Source organism: Triticum urartu, chromosome 1A (assembly GCF_056163025.1).
Source record: "Triticum urartu cultivar PI428250 chromosome 1A, HENAU_Tu73, whole genome shotgun sequence".
In the NCBI taxonomy this organism is placed as follows: domain Eukaryota; kingdom Viridiplantae; phylum Streptophyta; class Magnoliopsida; order Poales; family Poaceae; genus Triticum; species Triticum urartu.
The window spans coordinates 20,892,063-20,917,939 of record NC_141873.1 but is presented as its reverse complement, the minus strand read 5'-3'; the positions used below and the strand labels follow the sequence as shown (position 1 = coordinate 20,917,939).

At 46.3% G+C, this 25,877-nt stretch overlaps 3 protein-coding genes across 3 annotated transcripts in view; 1 reads left to right on the top strand and 2 right to left on the bottom strand.

Moving 5' to 3' along the window:
• The window catches only part of LOC125543355 (disease resistance protein RGA5), a 120,733-nt gene that overhangs the window by 85,113 nt on the left and 9,743 nt on the right, over nucleotides 1-25,877 (bottom strand). The gene's annotated exons all lie outside the window — the stretch shown is intronic.
• Nucleotides 850-12,366, bottom strand: LOC125543386 (disease resistance protein RGA5). Its single transcript, XM_087544688.1, is given in 8 exon segments — nucleotides 850-1,261; nucleotides 7,849-7,940; nucleotides 8,022-8,147; nucleotides 8,150-9,628; nucleotides 9,631-10,025; nucleotides 10,833-11,986; nucleotides 12,072-12,123; nucleotides 12,222-12,366. Coding segments are annotated over 5 exon segments (2,874 nt in total). The 5' UTR covers nucleotides 11,663-11,986; nucleotides 12,072-12,123; nucleotides 12,222-12,366; the 3' UTR covers nucleotides 850-1,261; nucleotides 7,849-7,896.
• Nucleotides 18,303-21,278, top strand: LOC147988565 (uncharacterized). Its single transcript, XM_087535161.1, has 7 exons — nucleotides 18,303-18,731; nucleotides 19,209-19,367; nucleotides 19,452-19,576; nucleotides 19,656-19,803; nucleotides 19,937-19,951; nucleotides 20,044-20,169; nucleotides 20,616-21,278. Exons 1-7 carry the CDS (start codon nucleotides 18,303-18,305, stop codon nucleotides 21,276-21,278), a joined length of 1,665 nt encoding a protein of 554 aa, XP_087391287.1.

Here is a 25,877-nt window from a genome sequence, read left to right as displayed (position 1 = left end):
TGTAGGCTGACATAACTGATAAACTTAGTGAGTAGCTCATAGTAAGGTCTGAAATATACGAATGATGGAGTGCATAGTGCTAAGAAAAGTACTGCAGAGTACACATCATACCATAGGATCTAGTATTACATAATCCTGACACTGAATTACAAAAGGAAATATTCCTAACAAGGAACTGATACAAAGGCCTAATTTTATTTGACTTTAACAACGGTAGTCTGCTGGTGTTGATGAAGTTTGGTTATTCATTAGGAGCTGGAGCTGTGAGCTTCTCCTCTGTCACCTCACTAGAGGGAGCTGGCAGCGTCGAACTCCAATGGTGTGGATGGCGCCAAGTGGCAGCTTTGGTGGAGCAAGAATCGTAGGATCTATGATCATGCTTTCAAATTCTGGCGTCAAGTCTTTGGCAACTTGCTTCTTGCTCTGGGATTGGACAGCCTTGGTTGCAGCTTTAAAACCAACACTTAAGCCGGCAAGTGCATGGCTGCGACACAGATGAGCCACATCCAAAGGAGCAGCAACCTTGTTCCTCTTGCAGATAGGGGTTGCATCTTCAGTTTTAATCTCAGTCATACTGCTTGAAGGAGCAGAGGCTTTGGCCGCATTTTTTGTCAATACCCATGTTGTCCACAGCATTAACAGTAGTGACATGCAGTTTACCACGTGACACATGTGGTAATCAATCCAAAAAGAAAAGACATGCAGTTTATTCAGAAGCAGCAGCGGCCAAAAGTACCAGGAGTCTGAAACAGCACCTAAACAACAACAAACCACCACCAAAAATGCAGATCTCGATGAGCCCGAGGAGCGAGGAAGTAAATATTTTCTGAAGTAAAAAATCCCACCATAAAGAGCAGTTGTTTTGGAATTAAGGAGTTCAGGTGAGCCCCAAATTTCAGTCACTACAAATATGATAATACGCACTCAGGTTTGTCCAGTTCAGCGAGATAAAATAAACACCAGCATGACATGGACTGGTCCTTCCATGTAGCAACAGTGCGATGGCTCTCAGGCAAAACAAAGCAAAGCTATCCTTGTAAGAAATCAACTCACTCCAACACCTTTACTTAGTCTATTACAAAACCAACCAATATCTCTTTACTGCCATTTTAAAGAAGCTCACCACACAATTAACTTCCAGTTCCAGTGTAGCTTGAAACTTTTCAATCTTCAATTCTTTGCATAAATCGGCGCCCACCCGACGTTTGCGAAACATCTCGGATGCCACCAGCAGTAACCTGCCCGTCCCTGCTACTGCTACCTGCAGAGTGCACAAGTCAATTCTCTGTTTTTTTAGGGAAAGTCTATATTGTCTGTAAGCTAGACCAAACATCCAGTATGCAACTTAACTAACTACATAGGAAAAATATTTCTGAAGCAAGTGTTAAACAGGTTATTGCACCTGTCACGGCTGTTCAAGGAGATATACGCTCGGCTTAGAGATAGACTTGGTAGTTAGCTTTCATATCTATCTATTGTAACCATCTCTATCCCTTTCTCTCCAAGATTGTAATCTCTTGTAAAATCTCAACCTCTCTGTATGCGCATCAGGGTTATTGCGCCCCTGCCTATAAACACGAAGCCGTCTCCTCCAAAGAGGGTAAGACGTTTCCGCATCTCGCACATGGTAATCAGAGCCTTCCTACTTCCCATCTAGCTTCTCCCGATTTCCAATCGTGCCCTACACCATGTCTTCCTCCTCCGGCGCATCTCACCCTAGCCTCGGTGGGCAGGTCATTGAGAAACTCTCCCGCACGAACTACGTGCTATGGCGCACACAGATCACGCCGCAGTTGCGTGGCACCGGTGTCTTCAACTATGTTGACGGCACCTCGCCGGAGCCGGCCAAGCTTCTCGCCGCCAAGGACAAGGACGGCAAGGAGACTTTCGAGCCCAACCCTCTCCACCCAATTTGGGTCAGGGAGGACCAGCAGGTGCTCGGTTATCTGCTGAGCAACCTCTCCAAGGAGGTGCTCGTCACGGTGACCGCGGTCACCACGGCGCAGGCACTCTGGACGACGCTGGCGGGCATGTACTCGTCGCAGTCGCTGAGCCGCGTCAACAACATCCGCACCTCCCTCATCAACGCGCAGAAGGGCAACCAGAACACCGCCGCCTACTTCGCCTCCATGCGCGCGCCGAGATGAGCTCGCCGCCGCCGGTAAACCGATCCAGGATGACGAGCTCATCTCGTATATCTTGCATGGGCTGGATATGGAGTACCAGCCCCTCATCTCGGCCCTCGACGCGCGCGTCACACCCGCCTCCCTCGACGAAATCTTCTCCATGCTCAGCAACTTTGAACAGCGCATGGCGTAGTTCCACGGATCGGGCGGTGGCGGCTTCAAGTCTTCAGCCAACGTTGCTACCCGTGGGCGCGGTGGTGGCTCTCGCTATCGCGCTCCTTCCCGTGGCAAGGGAAGGTCAGGAGGTGCCCGTCCTACCAGTGGCGGCGGAGGCGGCCGATCTGCCAACAGAGGACGTCGCGGTGGTGGCTCTGGCAGGACCCGTCCCGATGCTCCGCGGTGCCAGATCTGCGGCAAACCTGGTCATACTGCCAAGGACTGCTGGTACCGCTATGACGAGGACGAGGAAGACTCCCAAGATGATGAAAAGGTCGCAACGGCGGCAGATGGCTCCTACGGCGTCGACACCAACTGGTACCTCGACAGCGGCGCCACCAACCATCTCACTGGAGAGCTGGAGAAAGTGACTCTCCGTGAAAAGTACCACGGCAAGGATCAGATTCACACCGCCGACGGTGCAGGTATGAGGATCAGTCATGTTGGTCATTCAGTTATACATACCCCTCATCGCAAAATACACCTTAAAAAAATCTTGCATGTCCCTAGTGCTCATAAGAATCTTCTTTCTGTCCATAGAATTGCAATTGATAACCATGTCTTCCTTGAGTTTCACCCTTTCTTCTTTTTGATCAAGGATCAGGTCACGAAGAAAGTACTCTATCGAGGTAGATGTGTTCGCGGGCTTTATCCGTTGCTTCCGGAGTTTTCAAGATTCAATAAACAAGTCTACAGTGCCATCAAATTATCTTCCACACGATGGCATGATCGCTTAGGACATGCTTCTTTTTCTTTGGTTGAACGTTTGCTTAGAAAGAATAAGCTCCCGTTTGTTGGAGAGCGTAATACTGAAACTATTTGTGATTCTTGCCAAAGAGCAAAATGTCATGAATTGCCATACCCTATTTCTACTAGTGTTTCTACTCAACCTTTGCAATTAATCTTCTCAGATGTTTGGGGCCCTGCCCCCAGTTCTGTTGGTAGACACACGTATTATGTTAGTTTTGTCGATGACTATAGTAAATTCTCTTGGATTTATCTTAAGAAAAGATCCGATGTTTTCCAAGTGTTTCAGAATTTCCATGCGTTAGTAGAACGCAAGTTTGATCACAAGATCATTGCTGTCCAATCGGACTGGGGAGGGGAATATGAAAAGTTGAATTCCTTCTTCCAAACTCTTGGCATTTCACACCACGTGTCATGTCCACACGCTCACCAACAAAACGGTTCGGCTGAGCGCAAGCATCGCCACATTGTTGAAGTTGGTCTTGCTCTTCTAGCCGGTGCTTCTATGCCCCTTAAGTTTTGGGACGAAGCCTTTTTGACCGCCGTGCATATTATTAACATGCTTCCTAGTCGTGTTATACACAACGAAACTCCCATGGAACGACTTCTCAACACTAAGCCAGACTACAAATCCCTTCGTGTCTTTGGCTGTGCGTGCTGGCCGAATCTCCGTCGCTATAACAATAGGAAGCTTATGTTTAGGTCAAAACAATGTGTATTTCTTGGGTACAGTGCCCAACACAAAGGTGTTAAATGCCTTGACGTTGCCACTGGTCGCGTCTATATATCCCGTGATGTGGTCTTCGACGAAACAAAGTTCCCTTTTTCTGATCTACACCCAAACGCCGGAGCCCTTCTTCGAAAAGAAATCCATCTCTTGTCTCCTCATCTCACCGGCCTTGATCAAGGGGGTAATAACTGTGATGATCAACTATTGACTAATCCCATGTATGAGCCTTGTGATGATGCAGGAGAACATGCAGAAAAAAAACCAGGGCCAAAACAATGAAGAAATCGCCCCAACACAGCCATATCGCATGTGTCCAAGCGCAGGGAGCAAATCCTCCCTGGGATCCGTGCCGTCAGATGCGTCAGGCGCATCGTCTCCGGGATCACCGCCTGCAGGCGCGCCAGGCGGGCCAGGGTGATCCGCCTCCGAATCCGCGCCGGCTCCCTCGTCAGATGCGGTCGGGCGCTCGGCCGGGAGCGGCCCCGCCATCGACACTTGGCGGCCCTCGGGTGGCCCTACTGGGACGCGGTTCCCGGTCCAGCCGCTTTGCTACAAGCGGCGCGAAGCGGTTCGCTCGACAGGCGCGGGGCCAGGTGCGGGGACAGGCGCGGAACCCCGTGCTGATGCGTCATCATGCGACAATGATGAGGTGCGCAGGGCTGGATCTTCTGTGGATGTTGCACCATGCAGAACTTGTTCGGCTGCCACAGAAAATCAAGCTCAGGTGGACCCGGCTGGAGCTGCAGTAGAATCCACCTCGGGATCAACTGGAACAGCAGATCCGGTGCATGTCACGGGATCTTCTGTGGCACAAGCTTAAGCAACATCGTCCCAACACCGCACACGACTACAAAAAGGGGTAATCCTACCTGTTAATTATAAGCACATAACAAAATATGGGCTGGTCTGTTCCACAGGTGAACCTGGTGAGCCACACACGCTTGAAGAGGCACTTGGTGATGAAAAATGGAAAAGGCCATGGATGAAGAATACATGGCATTACAGAAAAATAAGACTTGGCATTTGGTTCCTCCACAGCAAGGTAAAAACCTCATTGATTGCAAGTGGGTATTTAGAATTAAAAGAAAATCTGATGGAACTATTGATCGCTATAAGGCAAGACTTGTTGCAAAAGGCTTTAAACAACGTTATGGTATAGACTATGAGGACACCTTTAGTCCTGTTGTAAAAGCTGCCATCATTCGCCTAGTTTTGTCTATTGCTGTTTCCAGGGGATGGAGTCTCAGACAGCTAGATGTACATAACGCGTTTCTCCATGGTGTTTTGGAAGAGGAAGTGTACATGAAGCAACCACCTGGGTTTGTGAACAAGAATGCACCTTCTCATGTGTGCAAACTTGACAAGTCATTATATGGACTGAAGCAGGCTCCAAGAGCGTGGTACTCTCGTCTCAGTCACAAAATGCAAACTCTTGGCTTTATTCCTTCTAAGTCTGACACCTCATTGTTCATCTACAACAAGTACAACACACATATATTTGTTCTCATATATGTTGATGACATTATTGTCACAAGCTCTTCAGATAAGGAAATAACAGGACTTTTGAAGGATCTTGGGTCAGAATTTGCACTCAAGGATCTTGGAAACTTGCATTACTTTTTAGGAATTGAGGTAAAGAAACATGATGATGGACTTCATCTCTCTCGGGAAAAGTATGCAACAGATCTGGTTAAGAAAGCTGGCCTGCAAGGTTGTAAACCTTCACCTACTCCATTGTCAAGCTCAGAAAAATTGTCTCTTACAGAAGGACAACCTTTAAACCAAGATGACAGCACAAGGTACAGAAGTCTAGTAGGAGCACTGCAATACTTGACACTCACTAGACCAGATATATCTTTTGCTGTTAACAAAGTTTGCCAGTTTCTTCATGCACCCACTACAGTTCATTGGACTGCTGCAAAACGTATAGTTAGATATGTCAAGAATACTCTCAATCTTGGTCTCAACTTTAGCAAGTCACCATCAACACTTGTCAGTGCCTTCTCAGATTCTGATTGGGCAGGATGTCTAGATGATAGACGCTCAACTGGTGGCTTTGCAGTATTCTTCGGTTCTAACTTGATTTCATGGTGTGCAAGAAAACAAGCTACTGTTTTCAGATCCAGTACAGAAGCAGAGTACAAAGCATTGGCTAATGCTACAGCTGAGATTATATGGGTACAATCCATGTTGAAAGAACTTGGTGTCAAAAGTACTCAAGCTCCATGTTTGTGGTGTGATAACCTTGGTGCCACTTACCTATCTGCTAATCCTGTTTTTCATGCAAGAACCAAGCATATTGAGATAGATTTTCACTTTGTAAGAGAAAGAGTTGCCAAGAAGCAACTTGACATTAGGTTTGTGCATTCCAGAGATCAAATTGCGGATGGATTCACAAAACCTTTGCCTACAAGAAGCTTTGAAGACTTCAAACATAATCTCAACTTGATGAAGTTGTGATTAAGGGAGGGTGTTAAACAGGTTATTGCACCTGTCACGGCTGTTCAAGGAGATATACGCTCGACTTAGAGATAGACTTGGTAGTTAGCTTTCATATCTATCTATTGTAACCATCTCTATCCCTTTCTCTCCAAGATTGTAATCTCCTGTAAAATCTCAACCTCTCTGTATGCGCATCAGGGTTATTGCGCCCCTGCCTATAAACACGAAGCCGTCTCCTCCAACAAGGGTAAGACGTTTCCGCATCTCGCACATCAAGCACCATTCCTCGTTTTCCGAAGCAAGCATATGTCCTCCTTTTTCAAACAGACGAAATAACTGTCGCTACCTTAGCAGAAATTCATCATTCAACCACAAAGTCCCTCCATACTAACAGGAAATGTATCAAAACAAAAGCACACTGACTTTGTTCCAAATATGACGAGCAACCAGACACGCAAAGAAGATTTTGTGCACAGACTATTTTCTACTGCAAAAAAAGAGAATTTCCCTGTACCACACGAACTCTGCTTAAGATTCAGATTACCTCTGCTTAAGATACTACTCCCTCTGTAAAGAAATGTAAGACATTTTAGATCACTACTTTAGTGATCTAAAAGATCTTATATTTATTTATAGAGGTAGTACTTCAGAATTCTAACCATGTTGAGTGTGCTGATTGCTTTGTTCTCAGCTAGACCAATAAAACATCGAATATGAAAATTTACCAACTAAATAGCTGGATCCATGGGGAAAATATTTCTGACACAAGAAAATTATTCCTTCTTTTAATTAAATAGACCAAATAACTGCGGCTACCCCAGCAGAAACCAGATTCCTATCTTTACCCCTGAAATTCATCACCCAATCACAAAGTCCGTCCATGGTAACAAGAATTGTAGCAAAACCAAAAGCACACTGTCCAGTGTTCAAAATGTAACGGGCAACTGAACACTTAAACAAGAGATATGATCTGCTGACTGTTTTCTATTGCAAAACAGATCATTTCCTGTACAACACTACCTCTATGATTCAGATACTATTTATGAATTCTAACCATAGTACTGTCTTGATCATAAGTGGAACTTTTACATACCAAAATTTTCTACAAGGTCATTTCACCTGTTGAGCTTCCAAAGCTATATAAATAGAATGCACAGAAAATAACCATAAAAAGCCATCTACAGACCAAAACCGTCATAATAAGCGAGCAATTGATGTCATAGCACAGTAGTTCCACCACATGGCTTCCTTCTAAATTTTAGAGCAGTGAAATTAGTGCCTAGCACTTTAGCTACAGAGATATGCTTACATAAAGATAAATAAATTGTCACGTAAACCAGCATCCCCTGTCCATAAATTTCCCCATTACCAACTATCCTCCCAAAAAATTGCCAAAAATAAGCCTTAGCTTTCATCACCCTTTGCCACAAAACAGATCAGGCAAGTTGCACACTACACTGTGCCAAGTTCACTTTTCTGAACCAATACTGGGCTATGGAGCGTAATTGATAAATGTAATGACAAGCTGGGCTCTAGACATGGGGAAAGAAAGATGGAGAACATAATAGGCAAATATGTACTACATACCGAGAGAACTTCTGATATAATGTGAGTCGCTCTGCTTCAGAAATCAGTTCACCTCCTCTCCTCGTACTCCAATAAATCGTCATCATGAGCACCTTGGGAGATTTAGAGATCAAATCCATGCAGAAAGCGCATACATATGTGCACAAGTGATTGGTTAGGTGTAGCGTGAGTACCTTCTTCTATATCCGGGTACATATGAATATTAATCCTGGGATGGTTGGGATGGGCTTCGAGCGCGTGCGTCACCGCAGCCTCTGCTTCCTTTGCCTCCCCAACCCTCGCTCCACCACAATACATCCAAGACAGACACCCCGCCGAAGGGAGAGCAGGTTCCCCTGCAGGCCCAAGTCGAAACCACAGTTTCCATCCTCTTTCGCCACCCGCACGCCCAGGCTGAACCTAACTAGTTCCGCCCTAGGCAAAGCTCCTGGTTCAAACTTAATTTGCGCTGCTGACCCACAGTTCAAGTAAAAGTCTACCATACAGCGGAACCCATCTGCACGGATGACTAGCAGCCGTTGTGTTTGGTTGGTGCTCTGTATCCAAAGATGATGAAGGGACAACAACCCCCCAATGATTTCCATGTCCTCCTGCTGCACCTCCTTCACGGGAACGAGGACTAACTCAGAGAGGTTCGAGAGATGTGAGGGGTCTCTCTTTATCCACCCTCGCAGTGCAGAGAGTTGGCTGGGCATCCTAGACACAAATTTGCCGAGATGTACAGGAGGCACCCAGCGTTCTCCCAAGAGATCCATCAGTTCAAAAGATGTTTCTTCGGAATTGCAACTAACAATTAGGCTTTCGATGTGATCTAGGTTGCACAGAGACTTCACAAAACCTTCATACAAATCCAAACTACCATCCTTGAAGTAAATCTGAAGCTCCCTCAGCCTTGCCAGGTTGCCAAGCTCTTGTGCAATAATGTTCAGAGAGACCAATATCCCCCTCAACACTTCAATGGATGTCAGATTCTGCAACACACCAGGAGTTGGAACCAACTTATAGTAAGAAACATTTAGGTAGATTAACCTTCTCAATTTAAAAAGAGTGGAAGGCAATTCATCTAGCTCATAATTCCTTACAAGATCCAACACCTCCAAAAACTGCAAGTTTCCTATCTCAGCCGAGAGTTCCCTGATTTCAGTACCTGCTAGACCAAGGTACCTCAGGTGAATTAAGTGTCCAACACCCTTGAGGTTAAGTTGCAGGCTGCTACTTTTTCCCAGATTACAGTCCGACAAATCAAGTACACGCAGAACTTCAAACATTGACAAACTTGGCATGATACTAATAGCAGGTGGAAAGATAGTAATTGACCTCACTCGTGACATACTCATGATATTTGTGAGAGGCTTGGCTTGATGATCTTCCATTTTATTCTGAAGGTACAAACGGCGGACATTACTTTGTCAAGATATGCTATTCCCAGTTCCATCCAATACATTAACAAACTTTGCTTCATGTGACAAGTTGCAGATAAGGTCCAGAACCATATCATGTACACGGCAAGCATGTACCCGGCCTAGTTCATCATATATTGGCTGGATCATACTTCTATTAATGAGCTGGTTGAAGTAGTTTACTCCGACCAAAAACAGGCTGGTCCCTTGATCTCCATGGTGGACAAATCCTTCGGCCACCCACTTCCATATCAGTCTATCTCTATCAATCTTGCTATCTTCTGGATATATGCATAGGTACAATAGACATGTTTTCATATGAGACGGTAGATTATAATAGCTGAAAGATAGTATTCTCCGCATCTCAACCAAATTGTTACTTTTGTTAGTCCGCAGCCAAGGGACTGGAGTAGAATATCCCACTCATGCTTTGGTTTCACTTGCTGGCCACTAGCCAAAGCACTAGCAATAGTAATGATGGTCAGTGGTACTCCACCACATTTCTTCAATATGTCTTCAGACACTTGTTGAAATTCACTTGGACATACACTAGCGTGAGGAAATATTCTCTTATGGAAGAGCCTTCTGGAGTCTTCAGTAGAAAGGGGTTCCATTTTATATGTTGAATCATCATCCGATGAGCAACATGATTTGGAGACATCGAAATCGCGGGTTGTGGTGATTAGCCGACTGCCTAGATTATTCCTCTTGGAGAAAGCAAAGTTGATGCCTTCCCACAATTTTTCATCCCATATATCATCAATTATGATGAGATACCTACATTAGTTCAGAGAATCAATGTAAGGACTATACACATAACAAAGTTGAGGGTCATATGAATATATAGGTGGAACTATACATCTATAAGGGCATATATTCAGAAACAAAATAGTAAGAAGCATGCATCTCAAACTCGAAAATCTGATTCTCATGAAGCATGGATTATGAGCCTCCAGTCAGATGGTGAACAAAACGAATAAATATTTAAGATTCAAGGGAGTAAAACAAAAATAGCAATTTGTTGGTCAGGTAGATATGTTAAGAAGACCCTGGTACAGATTGACCCACCAATTTATTATGGCAGCTAATGAACCTCTTGGAGACTCAAATTGCGTGGCATTATCCTTTCGTCTATATTTTTCTCATAGTAAGTTTCCATAAAATGGCATGCATGGAAATATAATCTGATAATGAAGAGAAAAATTAACTTCTTGTTTGGTCATCAATCAAATATACAATATTTTAGGAATTTTCAACGGCAGCCTTTTGTGCTCGTTGTCACCCTTTAAAATATGTGTTTTAAAACTGGGTGGGTTTGGAAAAAGATAGAAATAAGTTTGATTTAAATTTTCGTAACATTTTCCTTCCTTTCCTTTTGGTGTATTAGATGGATTTCTTGGAGCGATGTCAATAAGTTCAGCCACTATAGCAAATGCAAAAAGAAGTACTTGCTAGTTATTTTGATAAAGGAGGGAAGAATCAAACACACGCACACGCACGCACAGACGCACTTATACATGCCTGGAATTTAGCACCTATAATGTTTACACTTTCATGTAAATTGTTGCTGTAACTGATGCATACCTTTTGTTCTCTAGGAAATCATGAAGCTTTTTAACAAGTTGTTTGGCATCCAGTATAGCAAGATCTGAGTGAGGGTTGCCGAGATCAATGAGGATATCCCTTAAAACCTTCTTCATGTCAGGGTTCTGACCGACGGGAACAAATGCCTGACAATCGAAATCACCTTTAATCTTGTCGTATACTGCTCTTGCAAGAGTGGTCTTGCCCAACCCTCCAAATCCAACAATGGAGACCTTCTTCAGTCTCTTGTTAGTGGCATCATCTCCCACCATGGAGAGCAACCTTATGAGCTCCTGATCCCTCTTCCCATATATGCCAACTAGCTCTGTCGCTTCTGCATACAAAGCTCGAAGGCAAGGATCGATAGCAATTGGTTCCGTCAGATTAGGAACAACTACCTTGTTCCTGTCACGCCTAGCAGCCACCTCCTGGAGCTGCTCCTTGATTTCCTTGATCGCGTCAGCTATGCGATGGTGATTCTTGGCTTTCTTGAACAAGCCGATCATCTTGTTCTTGAGCTCCTTGAATCTTCCGGAGTTGTCGTGAGGCTGCTGAGTGCCGTCGACGTCGACGCGTACAAGGAACTTGTCGACGACATCCTCCATGTTGTAGGAGAGCTCTCTGATCTCGTCAGCCCAGAGCTTGACTTGCCTATCGAGCTGGTCCCGTGGCACCTCGCCAACCTTGATGAGGGCAGCGTGCATGCTCTCAAGCTCCTTCCTGAGGAACTCGATATCTTTCTTGATGCGCTTGTGCAGCTTGTACTCCTCCATGAGCAGCTCGCCCAGCTTGGGGATCAGGCTGCCCATGGCCCCCGTGACAATATTCATGAGAGCAGGAGGACGAGCTTTTAATTCCCTGGATCAATCAGCTGGAATCCTTTAAATCGATGAATAAGGGGGAGATGTGCCTGTAATGCAATCCAAATTGTGTGAACGAGCTCTAGAACAGAGAGGCCAAATTAAAGCTTAGATAGATCTGGACCAAGCCCAGCTTTGGTGCTTCACGGCAGAGCAGAACGCAGCGGCGGCGCAACAGAGGCAACACGACGGCGGCAGTGGCTCTCTTTCTCTGTGGAGGTTGCTTCACTCAATCTGGGTGTCTCTCTCTCCGTGGAGGTTGCTTCACTCGATCGAAGAAGGAGAAATTGTAATCTAGCAAATCAGCAGATTAACAAGAACGTGTGGATGTGAAAGATTTCACTAGATCAGAATAGCAAGAAAGATGAGACAAAGTTACCAGGCCGCTAGCCGGGGTCAGTGGATTCAACCAACACGAATCAGACTGGAAACTGAAACAAAATCAACCAGATTCTAAGAAGGAGAACTAATAATTTTTTAGATCAAATTATTTCTACTTTAGCTGGAAGCAAATGGACAGGAAACGTACCCCAAATGTCCACGGGTGTCAAAGGTCACTGGCTGGGGCGAGCTACTATGCAAGTACTCAAAGGCAATCAGGGAACGATACATCGGTTGATTGGGAAGAGGTACTACGAGAGAGAGAAGGTGAGGTGCAAGTGCAAATGACTCAGTCGTGAGAACGCCAGTGGCATGTCGCTGGAATGACAAATAAGCACAGGATGCGCAGGCATTCACCAGCACCACGAGAAGTGGTCTTCGCGGGCCGGCCGGAATTAATTGGTGCGAAAAGTCTGTGGATGAGGGTGCGGGCGGTCGACGAAGGTGGAGACCTACCATGGCGGTGGTAACGCCGGTGTGGACTAGAGAGTACAGGACCGGCCTTCCTTGCACCTTGGTATGTCCACGTCCTCCCTTGATCAGGTCACTAGCGTCGACCCAGTACATTGCTTCAATCAACTGCTACGGAATATCATCCACACACACGGCCGGAAAGGCGTCGTCGCACCGGACGGACAAGTCGCCAGAAAAGTTTGTGGTGGAGACGATCGAACAAGCTGATGTCAACGGACCACAAGCTAGAGTCGTGGACTGTGGTGGTTACGACTCATTGTCTTTATTTATTACTTCCTCTGTTCCTAAATAGTATTTGTCTTTCTAGAGATTTCAACAAATGACTACATACGGAGCAAAAAAAAGTGAATCTACACTCTAGAATATGTCTATATACATCCGTATGTGGTAGTCCATTTGAAATCACTAAAAAGGCAAATATTAAGGAACGGAGGGAGTACCACTTATACATGGATTTAGTTGATACTCCCATAAACTAATATAAGGGCATCTCTAACCGATCTCCTAAAACATAGTGGAGTAAAAGTTTGGCCGTAACGAAGTAAAATTTTGTTTTTCTAAACTATGCAATTTTAGATAAATTGCAACTACATATTACCACACATATAGAAACTAAACATAAATTTAAATGCTCAACCAAATTACAAATATAGTTTACAAACCGAATTATTCAAATTTAAACACGTTGAATGGTTCAAATGTAGCAAATAGCATTTCATAGAACAACAAGGACTCGCTTAGACGTTGCCCATGATGCTCAACAAGATCTTGTTGGAGCTGAGTATGAACTTGACGGTTCTCGATCTTCCGATGATGGTCAAGAAATGACACTATCCTGTTCCTATGTAGTCCCATTCGTGATCTACCGAAAGTTATCAGGCATATCTCTCTCGTCTTCAATGATCATGTCATGCAATGCAATATGATGCAACAAGTCATGATTCGCCATAGAACCTTGGAGTTCCAGTACTCGGCAGGGTCACGAACAATTGCAAAGTGCTTCTGAAGCACACCGACAGCTCTCTCCACATCTTTCCTTGCAACTTCTTGACATTGGGAAAAGTGAGTGTTTTTATTAGCTTTTGGACGCGGAATTATTTTGACTAAGGTGGCCCATGATGGATAGATGCCATCCGCAAGGTAGTAGCACATCGAGTAGTTGTGCCCGTTGACCGAGTAGTTGCAAGCGGGAGTTTCACCTTTTATAAACCTAGAAAACAGAGGTGGTCTCGATAGCACATTTAAGTCATTGCGCGAGCCAGGCAGACAAAAGAATGAATGTCATATCCAAAGATCCTTCGATGCAACTGCCTCAAGAATGATCGTTGGATCGTTGCAGTGGCCTTTGTACTAACCCTTTCGCCGTGCGGGACAATTCTTTCATGTCCAGTGCATACAGTCAAGTGATCCAAGCATCGCTGGCCATGCTCTTGCTTCACTCTCAGTCATTAGCCTCTGGGTGTCATTCTCGGTTGGTGCTATCAAGTACTCCGGGACAAAGAGAGCGATCACTGCTTTGGTGAACCTTCGAACAGCCTCCAAGATTGTGTCCTCGCTAATGCGTACATATCATCAATTGCATCGGCAGAACGCCCATATGCCAAGTCTCGAATAGCCGCAATGCATTTCATCAGAGGGCTTGCACTGATCTCTCCACATGCATTTCTCCAGAGCTTGAACCAGCATCATATCTCTCAACGGCTTTTGCAATGGTTAGAAAAAGACTTGTGTGCATCCGAAAGCATCGACGAAAGTGCTTCTCCGGATAGATTGGGTTTGGATCAAAGTAATCTCTCATGATTTTGGCATGGACCTCCGCTCTATCACGGTTGATGTATATGCGGCCAAATTGTGATCCTCTCCTCGGCCGCCGGACATCATCATTGAAAATCATGCCTAAAACGGTGTCAAAGTCATCATCATCTTCTTCCTCTTCGGATGAAAACGAGTCCTCCAACGCTATCTTCCTCAACCCCTTCATCTACAATCCAAACAGTTAGGCTCAATCCAAATGGCTTGGTTCAAAGATAAACAATCAAAAAAAATAAACTCACCTAGGCAATTCTTCGAATACTTGGGCACTACTGGGAAAAGTGCTATAGATAATATGGACACTAATGGCGCACCAGACATATGGTGCGCCACTACTATATAGCAGTGGCGCACCATGTGTTGGTGCGCCATTAGTGTGATAGACACTAATGGTGCACCACACCCATGGTGCGCCACTACTAACATTTTTTTCAGAAATACTAATGGCGCACCAGGGCACAGTGCGCCATTACTAGTTTTAATTAGTAATGGCGCACCACTCACCCCGTGCGCCACTACTAACAATTTTTTTTTACTTTTTTTTCAAAACTACTAATGGCACACCAAGGTATAGTGCGTCATTACTAGTTCAAACTAGTAATGGCGCACCACAACCGCGGTGCGCCACTACTAACAATTATTTTTTTATTTTTATTTTTATATTTTTTGCAAAAATAGTAATGGCGCACCACCAGGGTTACTAATGGCGCACCTGTTAGGTGGTGCGCCATTGGTAACTTTCTGAGTTACCAAATGCACCACCCCCCCGCAGACCGCTTTTCAGCTTCAAAAAGAATAAAAGAAAATGATAGAAATGTCAAAAAAAATAAAAGAAAATAAGATTCCCATGTGATATGTGGTCTAGTTGTTAGTAAAATTTGCAAACATGAATTTTTGACTTTTTTGCAAAATCTCTCGAGAATTTGTAAAATGGGCATAACTTTTGCATACGAACTCCGATGAAAAAGTTTTTTATATGAAAAAGTATCTACTCGAAAAGTTGAACATTTTCAGAATCCCCAAAAACCTAACAGAATGAAAGATACGGGCTTTTAAGATCTAGAGGGGGAAAAATGAAAAAAATTCAAACTTACTAGTGGCGCACCATTTGCTAGGTGCGCCACTAGTAACAGAAAAAACAAAAAAAATGAATTTTTTTTGTTTTTTTTGTAAATTTTTATCAAAACATGATACGTAATATGACCGGGAAGTTTGAAATATTTTTCAAAATTTCATCACATTCATAAACATGAACAAAGTCATAGACATCAATAAGGTATAATAGGATTGATATGATAGATATATCAACAAGTGCCTGTTAAGTGAGGTGGTGCTGGGGTTGGATAGAACTGCGAAGTTAAGCGTGCTCGGGCTGGAGTAGTGTGAGTATGGGTGACCTTCAAGGAAGTTTGACCACGGAGTGCGATTTGACTTGAGATTAAGCATATTGACCCGAGATTAAGCCATAGTGACATGTGATTAAGAAAAAAACAAAAAAAATTGAAAAAATATTTTATGAAAAAAAATTGAAAAAAATTGTCAAAAATTTGAAAAAGAAATTGAAAAAATCTTTTCTGAAAAAAAATTGAAAACAAAAAATTGAAAAAAAAATTGTTAGTAATGACGCACCAGATATGTAGTGCGCCATTACTAAGTCAGGTAGTAATGGCGCACCGTGTGATATACTAATGGCGCACTCCCTGGTGCGCCATTAGTATCTGGTATACTAATGGTATACTAATGGCGCACCTGTGGTGCGCCATTAGTAAAAAATTCTAATGGCGTGATGCTAGTGGCGCACCTGTAGTGCGCCATGAGTAGCCAAAACAGGTGCGCCACTAGCAGGCCTTTTTCCTAGTAGTGGGGGTGCGGTGGTGGTGCACAAGCCGGTCAACGTGGTTTAGACCGAACCGGCGAGCGGCGGGTAACCTGCAGCGGTGCACTAGCATTATAGCAAGGTGAGATGCGGCGGCCACTAGAAAAAGAAGAAACTCGAAAGAAATAGGACGAATCAATAATGCTGACGGTGGCGACGTTTCACCTTGATTCAGGCGACGACGACGGGGGCCAAACGGCCTGGCCGATGGGCAGAATGGTGGCGAAGGGCAAGGGATGGAACGAGGTAGCGGCGGCGCTGACGGGAGAGAGAGGGCGCAATGTTTGACTTGTTCGCCAACCGATGGAGTAAAAATAGAGAAACTTTTAGGGCCGGAGTAAAAATATACTTCACTAACTACGGATTGGGGATCGGCTAGGTGCCGGTTAGCGGAGTAAAATCGAATCAAAAATTTACTCCACTAACCGGTTTTAGGGGGTGGGTTAGAAATGCCCTAAGAGCGTTCTCCGTAAACTTACGGAGGGAATACTTTTTTCCAGATATCTATGGGCAATCCGAGTGAATGATCGTTCACGTATCTATCACCTGGCTTGGACTGACCGACTGAGAACCGCTGTCGCTGGGCTAGGAGGCAACAAATATGACCTAGCGCCGCCACCGAGGGAGGCGATCTGAAGCGATGGCCTCGCCGCCACCACCGCGGGCCGCCGCGCCCGCCGTGTGTGGCCTCTCCTCCGCGTCCAACCTCAGTCTGGACGTCGGAACAGCAGCGGCTATGTCCGCAGTTGGATCGCATGACCCCATGGTGTGTAGCGATCCAGCCGCCTCCGAGTTGGGGCCGGGATGCCCTAACCCTCGCCGCAAGGAATCCCAACCTCCCGTCCATTCAAACCCATCTAGGGTTTCAGAGAGATCACCAAAAAACCCACGCAAGCCGCCTGATCGAAATCCAGAGATCGCCCCTCCACCGCTGCCTGCTGGTATGTGGTCGCCGTCGCACGTGCCGGGCAAGAAGCCGCTGGTGGCCGTGGTGAGCTCGGAGGTAGGTGGGGGCGCATCCGGGGCTCCCTTTGTGGATGCTGCTCGCCCGAAGCCTACCTCCGGGGGAACCGATGCTGCTATGCGGAGTAACCCGCGGCTACAGACGTCGGCGATATGGAATCAGCTGAAGACGGCAGGAGCGGCGGGCACGGCGAGGTCGGCGCCGGCGGCTCGCGAGCGTGAGAGCAGGGATGAGGAAGACCCGGAGGCTTTTCGGGAAGGAGAGGACCCTGCCGTTGACGATATGTTGGCTGAACAAATGCAAGCCATGTCTGGTGGAAGTAAGGAAGCTAGGGACGTGCGCCATGCACATGCAGAAGACCACGTCCAGGCTCAGGTCCAGGAGAATGGAGCCAAGGGCGCCCAGTACTCAAACGCATCCCAGCCGAGGAGCTCGGATATGATTCCGGCGCTGCGCAATATGTCACAGGAAGTGAGCATGGATGAAGCGGACGAGTTTGTTGGCGCGTCCGCCTTGGGCAAGCGTACTGCTGCTAGTGATCAAGTTGCTGCCGTAGGTGGAGAGGAGACTGATAAGGCTATGGTGGATTCTGCTAACACAAACAACCCGGCCGCGCTTGCGCGTTCAGGTACACCAAAGAAGCGTGGTGGGATGACGGAACATGACATGATGGACGGAGCTCACACAATGGAGGCAGTCGGCCCAGGGGCCGCCGACGAACTGACGGGGCCGATGGAGCCCCGTCAGGAGCAATGAATATCCTAAGCTGGAACTGCCGAGGGGCGGGGAACACTCGGACAGTTCGTGATCTTGTGAGTCTGGTTCAGGCTCAGTCCTCTAGTATCGTTTTTCTTTGTGAAACTAGGCAATCAAAAAATAAAATGCAGAGGTACCGTGCTCGGTTAGGGTTAAGAGGTTTTGATGCTTTCGATTGTGCCGGTCGTAGTGGAGGCCTTGCTTTGTATTGGCATGAGTCTGTGAGTCTTGATGTAAAAGAAATAAATGAACGCTATATTGATGCGTATGTAACTGGTGCGGATGGTGAGCCACCGTGGCGGCTTACCTGTGTCTATGGCGAGCCTCAGACGGAGGACCGTCACCGCATGTGGTCCCTCCTCCGTAATCTCCACCAGCAGGCCAGCATGCCATGGGTCGTGGTGGGTGATTTCAACGAGGCGATGTGGAGTTTTGAGCACTTCTCCGACACACCGCGCTCGGCAGGTCAGATGCTTGATTTTCATGATGTTCTTAAGGTTTGTGGACTGGGCGACCTCGGTTTTGCAGGGCTCCAATACACCTTTGATAATCGGCGTGGGGGACAGGCGAATGTCAAGGTTCGCCTCGACCGTGTTGTCGCCAATAACACTTGGAGGGACACCTTTGCTCACGCCAGGGTGGAGCACTTGGTGGCGCCCAGCTCTGACCACCTCCCCATACTGCTCCGCTGTGTGCTGGAGGAGCCGTGCGAGGCAGCAAGTAGGAGATGCAGGCAGTACGAGGTCATGTGGGAACATGATCCTTCCTTGCCCGAGGTAATCATGAACACCTGGACTGAACTCGGGTCTATGTTACATCTTGGTGATGTTGCTTCAGGCTTAGGTAATATGATGAAAACATTACAAGACTGGAGCCGGAAAAAGTTTGGTAACGTTATTAAGGAAATTAACAAGTCTCGCTCTCTCCTAGAGGAGCTCATGTCTATGAATGCAGACAGGAAAGAAATCAGAGAGGCGACAGACCGGATGAATGAACTACTCTATAGGGAGGAGATATTGTGGATGCAGAGATCCCGTATTGCATGGCTACGGGAAGGGAATCGCAACACCCAGTTTTTCCACCGGAAAGCGGTGTGGCGTGCTCGGAAAAACCGTATTAAATCCCTCATTGATGAGTCAGGGGTCACGCATAAGGACCACGGATCCATGGCGGCTATGGCCACGGCCTATTTCTCTAAACTTTTTACTGCTGACACTTCTCTTTGTGCGGACCCTATTATTGATTTGATACAGACTCGTGTTACTGACAGTATGAATGATGGCCTGTGCGCAGATTTTTCGGACAAGGAAATTGCTGATGCTCTATTCCAGATTGGGCCGCTCAAGGCGCCAGGTCCGGATGGATTTCCCGCTCGCTTCTTCCAGAGAAACTGGGCTGTTATGAAGGAGCAGGTTATTGCAGGGGTGAAGTAGTTTTTCCGGTCCGGGAGTATGCCTAAGGGGGTGAACGACACTTCCATCGTTCTCATTCCAAAGGTGGACAACCCGGAGAGGCTCACTGAGTTCCGTCCAATAAGCCTATGCAACGTCATTTATAAGGTGGTGGCGAAGTGCCTAGTGAACCGGCTGAGACCTATACTGGATGATATTATCTCCCCTGAGTAGAGTGCCTTTGTTCCTGGTAGGATGATTACAGACAATGCTCTAATTGCCTTTGAGTGCTTTCATTTTATTCAGCAGGAGAAGGATCCTAGTAAGAGCTTCTGCGTATAAGCTAGATTTATCAAAAGCTTATGACAGGGTGGATTGGATCTTCTTGGAGCGAATGATGAAAAAGATGGGCTTCGCTCGCCGATGGGTGGACTGGATTATGGCTTGCGTCACCTCGGTGAGATACACGGTTAAATTTAATGGAACCCTCTTGAAATCATTTGTACCGTCGCGTGGGCTGCGGCAAGGTGATCCTTTATCCCCGTTCTTGTTTCTTTTTGTGGTTGATGGTTTATCCGCTCTGTTAAAAGATAGGGAGGAAAAAGGTGATTATTCTCTGCTGAAAATATGTCGCAGAGCACCGGGCGTATCTCACCTTCTGTTCGCAGACGATACACTTCTATTTTTCAAAGCGCAGGAGGATCAAGCAAACAAGATCCACGAAGTGCTAAGTGTTTATGCTAATGCAACAGGGCAATATATTAATCCGGCCAAGTGCAGCACACTGTTTGGCTCCTCTTGCCCCACGGATCAGCAGGATGTGGTGAGAAATACGCTCCATATAGGCACTGTTACCTTCGAAGAGAAGTATCTAGGACTGCCGACGCCTGAAGGTCGTATGTCACGTGGTAAATTTCAGAACTTGCAGTCTCGGTTGTTGAAACGGATTATTGCATGGGGGGACACCCTCTCTCTCTCGCGGGCAAGGAGACTATGATTAAGGCAGTTGCGCAGGCCATCCCTACTTATATCATGGGCGTTTTCAAGTTACCTTTGTCTGTCTGTGATGACCTGAATAGGATGGTACGAAACTTTTGGTGGGGTGCATCCGAAGGCAAACGAAAAACACATTGGTTGGCATGGCCGAAGATACAAGCTCAGAAAAGCAAGGGGGGCTTGGGATTCAGATATTTTCGCCTCTTCAACCAGGCTCTCCTAGCGAGACAAGCCTGGCGCCTGTTAACTAATCCCAACAGCTTGTGTGCGCAGGTTCTAAAGGCGCGGTACTACCCAGAGGGGCGCCTCGAAGACACGGTCTTCTCAGGGAATGCATCCCCGACTTGGCAGGGGATTCAGCATGGCCTTGAGCTCTTGAAAAAGGGCATCATATGGCGCATCGGGGACGGGCGAAACATCCGCATATGGCGCGACCGGTGGCTACCCAGGGAGCCGTCGCGTCAACCCGTGTCCCCACAGGGCACGTGCCGCCTCAGGAGGGTGGCGGATCTCTTGGACGGCGACGGGTCCTGGCGCATGGACCTTCTTCATCGCTACTTCCTCCCGGCGGATATCGATGTCATCACCAGCATCCGTACTTCGCCTCGCGCCCCGGACAACATCATTGCATGGGCACCAGAGAGGAACGGTATCTTCACCGTTCGGCCCGCCTACCGCCTAGCCATGGACGAGCGCGAGCGTCCATTGGCGTCCGCCATGAGCAGGGCACCGGATGGTCGTCGCGCCATCTGGAAGATCATATGGGGGTGCCCTGCTCCCCCGAAGGTACGCGTCTTCGCCTGGAGAATCGTCACCAACTCACTTGCTACTTGGGCCAATAAATTCTCACGGCATCTCGAGCTTACTGACATATGCCCCCTCTGTGCTATGGAACGTGACACTAGTGCAGAACCAGGCAATAGCACCGGTTCGTAAGGCCCTTTAGTGCCGGTTAGGTAACCGGTACTAAAGTGTGGGCACTAAAGCCCCCCCTTTAGTACCGGTTCAGCACGAACCGGTGCTAAAGGGCAACCACGTGGCACGAGCCAGCTCCGGGGGCCGGGAGCCCTTTAGTACCGGTTGGTAACACCAACCGGTACTAAAATGTTTGGGGGGTTTTGGTTTTATGATTTCTTTTTCATTTAATTTTGTGTTTTCCATTTTAATTCTTTTTCGTTTGCTGGTATTTTACGGTACTACACATTGTACACGTTATGCATATATATATATATATATATATATATATATATATATATATATATATATATATAGAATTTCTAGTAGAACCAATCATATATATATCATCAATGTCTCACAAACCACCATATTAATTTACACATACACACATGTATAGCTATATACAATTTCTCCTACATATGCATGTTGCCTTCGGAGCCAGTGGCATTAGCCTAATTGGTGCCTTCGGAGCACGATGACAATTGGAAGTGGTTCATGACCTGGTCGATGGGGGCGGTAGCGGGTAATAGTATTCTCCCTTCGGATTTATGACATGGTCGAGCAAAAATCCCGCTATTTCCTCTTGAAGTGCTTCTACGCGCTCCGTTTCTAGGAGCTTGTCCCGCACCTCTTTGAACTGTTAAGAAGGAGATCAATATGCATGTGTATTAGTTGTGTGACTAGATATCGATAATGGTGTAAAAATTGTGAATAGTGTTCTGACAAGCGGACACATTCCTGTCTTTGAGATCTGTTCCTTTCGGACGCCATCATGCGAATGTTCTCGCAAATGCAGAATGCACACAGCTCAGTCCCCTGCGCCTGCTTCAGGGCCTTTATTACGAGAATGGAATTTAATTTGATCAGATAATAATTAATCAAGCATGATAATTAAAGAAATGGCAGCTAGCTAGCTAGCTAATACTACTTAATTACTTACCTTGGGTCGAAACCATTTCAGCTGTCGTTTCCATTCGCCTTCCGTGACGCTGATGAACCTTGCCCAAGCCTTGCCCGCCGACAAAGAAAATGAATAAAGGGGTTATTAAATAGTTCATATCATGAAATGACGAACTAAATAGGCCGAGATATATAGTTAATAATGATTGAAATTACCTGTTGACTATCCCAAACAAGATGTTATAGTCACTATTTGCTTTGAGTAGCGAGTCCAATATTTCAACTGTTTCGGTGTCAACTTTAATGATACACAAGATCCAGTGAAATCTGTATGCACACACGTTTGCATGTCTTAATTAAGTGAACATATGTAAGCAAAAACATGTATCTAGCTAGTAGGCAAAAACAGAGAATTTGTAGTACAAGTGTGACTCACTGGAAGTTGTAAGGAAGTAGTATATCTTCATTGTATTTGAGGCGCTTCAAGAACTCTAGCATGTTGTCCTCTACCTGCTTTTCATGATGCTTGTTTATTGTCCATGTGTATTCATTAACGGTGTTTGGGTCAATGAACCCAATGCCATAGCGTCCACCTTTTCTCATTTCATACATCTTCATCCTGCATAATACCACAGAAAAGAATATAGTGAGGATAATTACAGGTAATGATTGATCAAAAGGATCACTACAGCTAGTTTGAGACTTAAATTACAGAAAGAAATCACTTACAGACAATAGCAACTGACGATAGATTTGTCGAGTGCATCTTGATTGTATAACTAAAACAGTTCAGAACACTCAACGGTCACAGGTTTCTCATGGTAGCAATGATCCTTCTTGACTTGCACCATGAGGGACTCTCGATCGGATCTCTTGGTAATGTCCATGTACCATTGATGCAATTCATACATTCTTGTTGGGAGCTTCTTGACCTTTTCTGGCTTGACCAAAGGTTGGCCCCGGGCATATTTCCGTTTTATTTCCTCCTCTTTAAGCACAGGCATGTCCTCGATCTCGAGGAGTTGTCCAACAGTGATTTTGAGAGTTTCAGCCTGCATTATATGCTCCTGGGTTATTACCACATCGCCCACCTCGGGAACGTAAACTGTTTGGCCATAATAATATTGGACGCGCGTACTGTCACGTGTTGTTGGCGGCACAACAAGCGGGGGGATCGATTGCGCCGCCTGTTCTCCCAGCTGGGCAACGGTTTTCCCGCATTTTTTGACAGCTGCTTGTTGTTTGCTCGAGCTCGAGCTCGCCTCCTTCTATAGACGTTGTCGATGTAACTTCCTGATGTGGCGCTCATAGTCTGTGTCAACAGGCTTAGGAGCTGGAGGTTGAGCCATACGAATGAAGTGGTCAACTACTTCCACAGGCACTTTCTCCCTTGGCGGCGGTGGCGGTTTCGGTCCAAAATGGGCGTCGACTTCTGCCCGCACTATGGCATTGGTTTGCTCCTCGGTCCTGTCGTAAGCCCTCTCAGTAAGAGGAGTACTGAGGTTTGGACCATATTTATATCGCTTGCCTCCGCCTGTACTTCCTGTACTATGACCTCGACTGGTACCGCTACGCACCATAGCTGCGGGGTGTCTCTTCTGTGATTGCTGAGGCGGCGGAGACGGCTGACGGGGCTGAGTTGGACGAGGAGGAGTGGCCTGAGGTTGTGCCGGACTTGGAGGAGGAGTGGACGTCTGACGCTGTGTCGGACTTGGAGGAGGAGTGGCCTGACACTTTGCCGGACTTGGAGAAGGAGGAGTGGCCTCACGCGTTGGTGAACTTGGAGCGGGAGTCTGCTGACTCGGTGGCGGACTTCGACGAGGAGTCGGGTGACGCGGTGTCGGTGGCCTTCGAAAGATGATGCAATCCTTTCTCCATAGGATGACATGATGTATGGCCTCTCCCAATGTGTGCTCGTCGTCACCTCCAGGAATGTCAAGCTGTAGCTCCGAATATGGATCCACCGCCTCATCAATCAAGACACGAGCATAGCCCGCTGTACTACTTCTTTTGGCTGCTGTGTTTATTCAGTAGGCATAGAGACACACGGATTCAGAGAAAATAATTACATACCATTGTATCTGGTCCGTCCAGCAGCCACCAGCCATGCTTCACTGCATTTACTCTGATCCTCTCATTTCTCTGAATCTCTCTCCACATCATGCATTTACCCCTCTCTCTCCTTCATGCACACATTTGCCAGGTGGTAAATTACTTCTATAAGATACTTCCGGTTGGGTGTATATAAGTCCGGGGTTTAGATCTTTGATTTGACTAATAAATCATGTATACTATGGCAAAAAATATATATGGTTAAAAACTTTGTCCGATGACAAATTTCAAGATATTTCTTTTAAAATATAATACTCCCTCCGTCCCATAATATATAACTAGTAGAACTATCCTGTCCGGTGATGAACTACTGTCCCTTTTGGTTGACCGACGATAAACTATGCGATGAACTAGCATGATATTGGTAAGCAGAGACGAGGAACCACCGTAACAGGCCGAATGTTTTGGCCATTAGAGGGAATCTTGAGGAAACACCAGCTGTGGTGGAAGAGGAACCACACGCAGTTGAGGAAGAATCACCAGCAACAAGCTCTGCCGTGTATGAGGAGGTGGAGCCGGAGAGTAATGCTACAGCTCTTGTCAAATTAGGACTTGTGATTAATCTCTCTTAAGGAGCAGAGTCAGGACCACCTTCACGGAACACGGCGAAACTGCAAAAGGTGGCCCCTTCGAGGAGATGCTACTGAATTGAGGAATGTAAAGACACTTGATACTGACGCGGATTTAATGGAGAAAAAGAGCAGGATACCAGTGAGGAAGCTTGAGTTTGTGTCACTTAGATGGGCGTGTCTACCTTCCTGAAGTTTGTTGACTTCTTTTCTGCTTGGACAGCCCGTGGTGATGTTGTAAGCCTACTTTTAGGCATTGGTTTAATACCTTGTACTTCTTTCGAATACTATTTTTTGGGGGTATATGCTACAACCTATGCATCCCCACACGACATTAATCTATAGAAGAAAAATAGGAAAGGAGTGAAGGCAAGCAGGTTGTTACGATGTTACGCACATGGCGCCGTTGTGGTGGGCCGCAGTTCCTCTCTCATGTGCATATCGTCGAGTCACCCTAGTGCTTCCAGGAAGCAGCTTTATTTCTTGTAGCAGGCCGAGGTGTCGTCCTCCAGCAAACTGGCACAGCACAATCTGTGCGCCATGAAGGTGGAGCCGACTCGGCTCTCTCACAGACCACATTTGAAATGTTAGACTCACATTAGTACTTAGCAGAGAGAAAGGAAAGCATAAAGTAGATTGCAAGTCACTGCAACTATGAAAGTCATTCTTATCTTACTTGATCATTTTGTCAAACATCTTCTGTGCAGTGACTGAGACATCGCCAGAGGGCATCCAGAAGCAGCCTCCAGCACTACTGTGGCAGCATCCGGGAAAAAATCAGCACACCGCGACGTCATGTGCAGCTGCAGCCGCTTGCACTGTCACTCACGACATGAAGGTGAAGGTGGAGCCGCCTTGGCGCTGCCACTCACTGAGGACATTTAAAATGTTAGGACTGACATTACAGATAGAAAGGAAAACACAAAGTAGTACTAGAACTGTGAAAGGCACTCTTAGCTTACCTGGTCATTTTGCCAAACACCTGCCGTGCAGTGAC

Excerpts from the sequence above, each read along its gene's own strand:
- LOC147988565 (XM_087535161.1), top strand. The coding sequence starts at position 18,303 with ATGTGGTCCCTCCTCCGTAATCTCCACCAGCAGGCCAGCATGCCATGG. Across the intron at positions 19,368-19,451 it reads GGGCTGTTATGAAGGAGCAG|GTGGACAACCCGGAGAGGCT; the intron begins GTTATTGCAGGG and ends CTCATTCCAAAG. Across the intron at positions 20,170-20,615 it reads CCACGGATCAGCAGGATGTG|GTTCTAAAGGCGCGGTACTA; the intron begins GTGAGAAATACG and ends TTGTGTGCGCAG.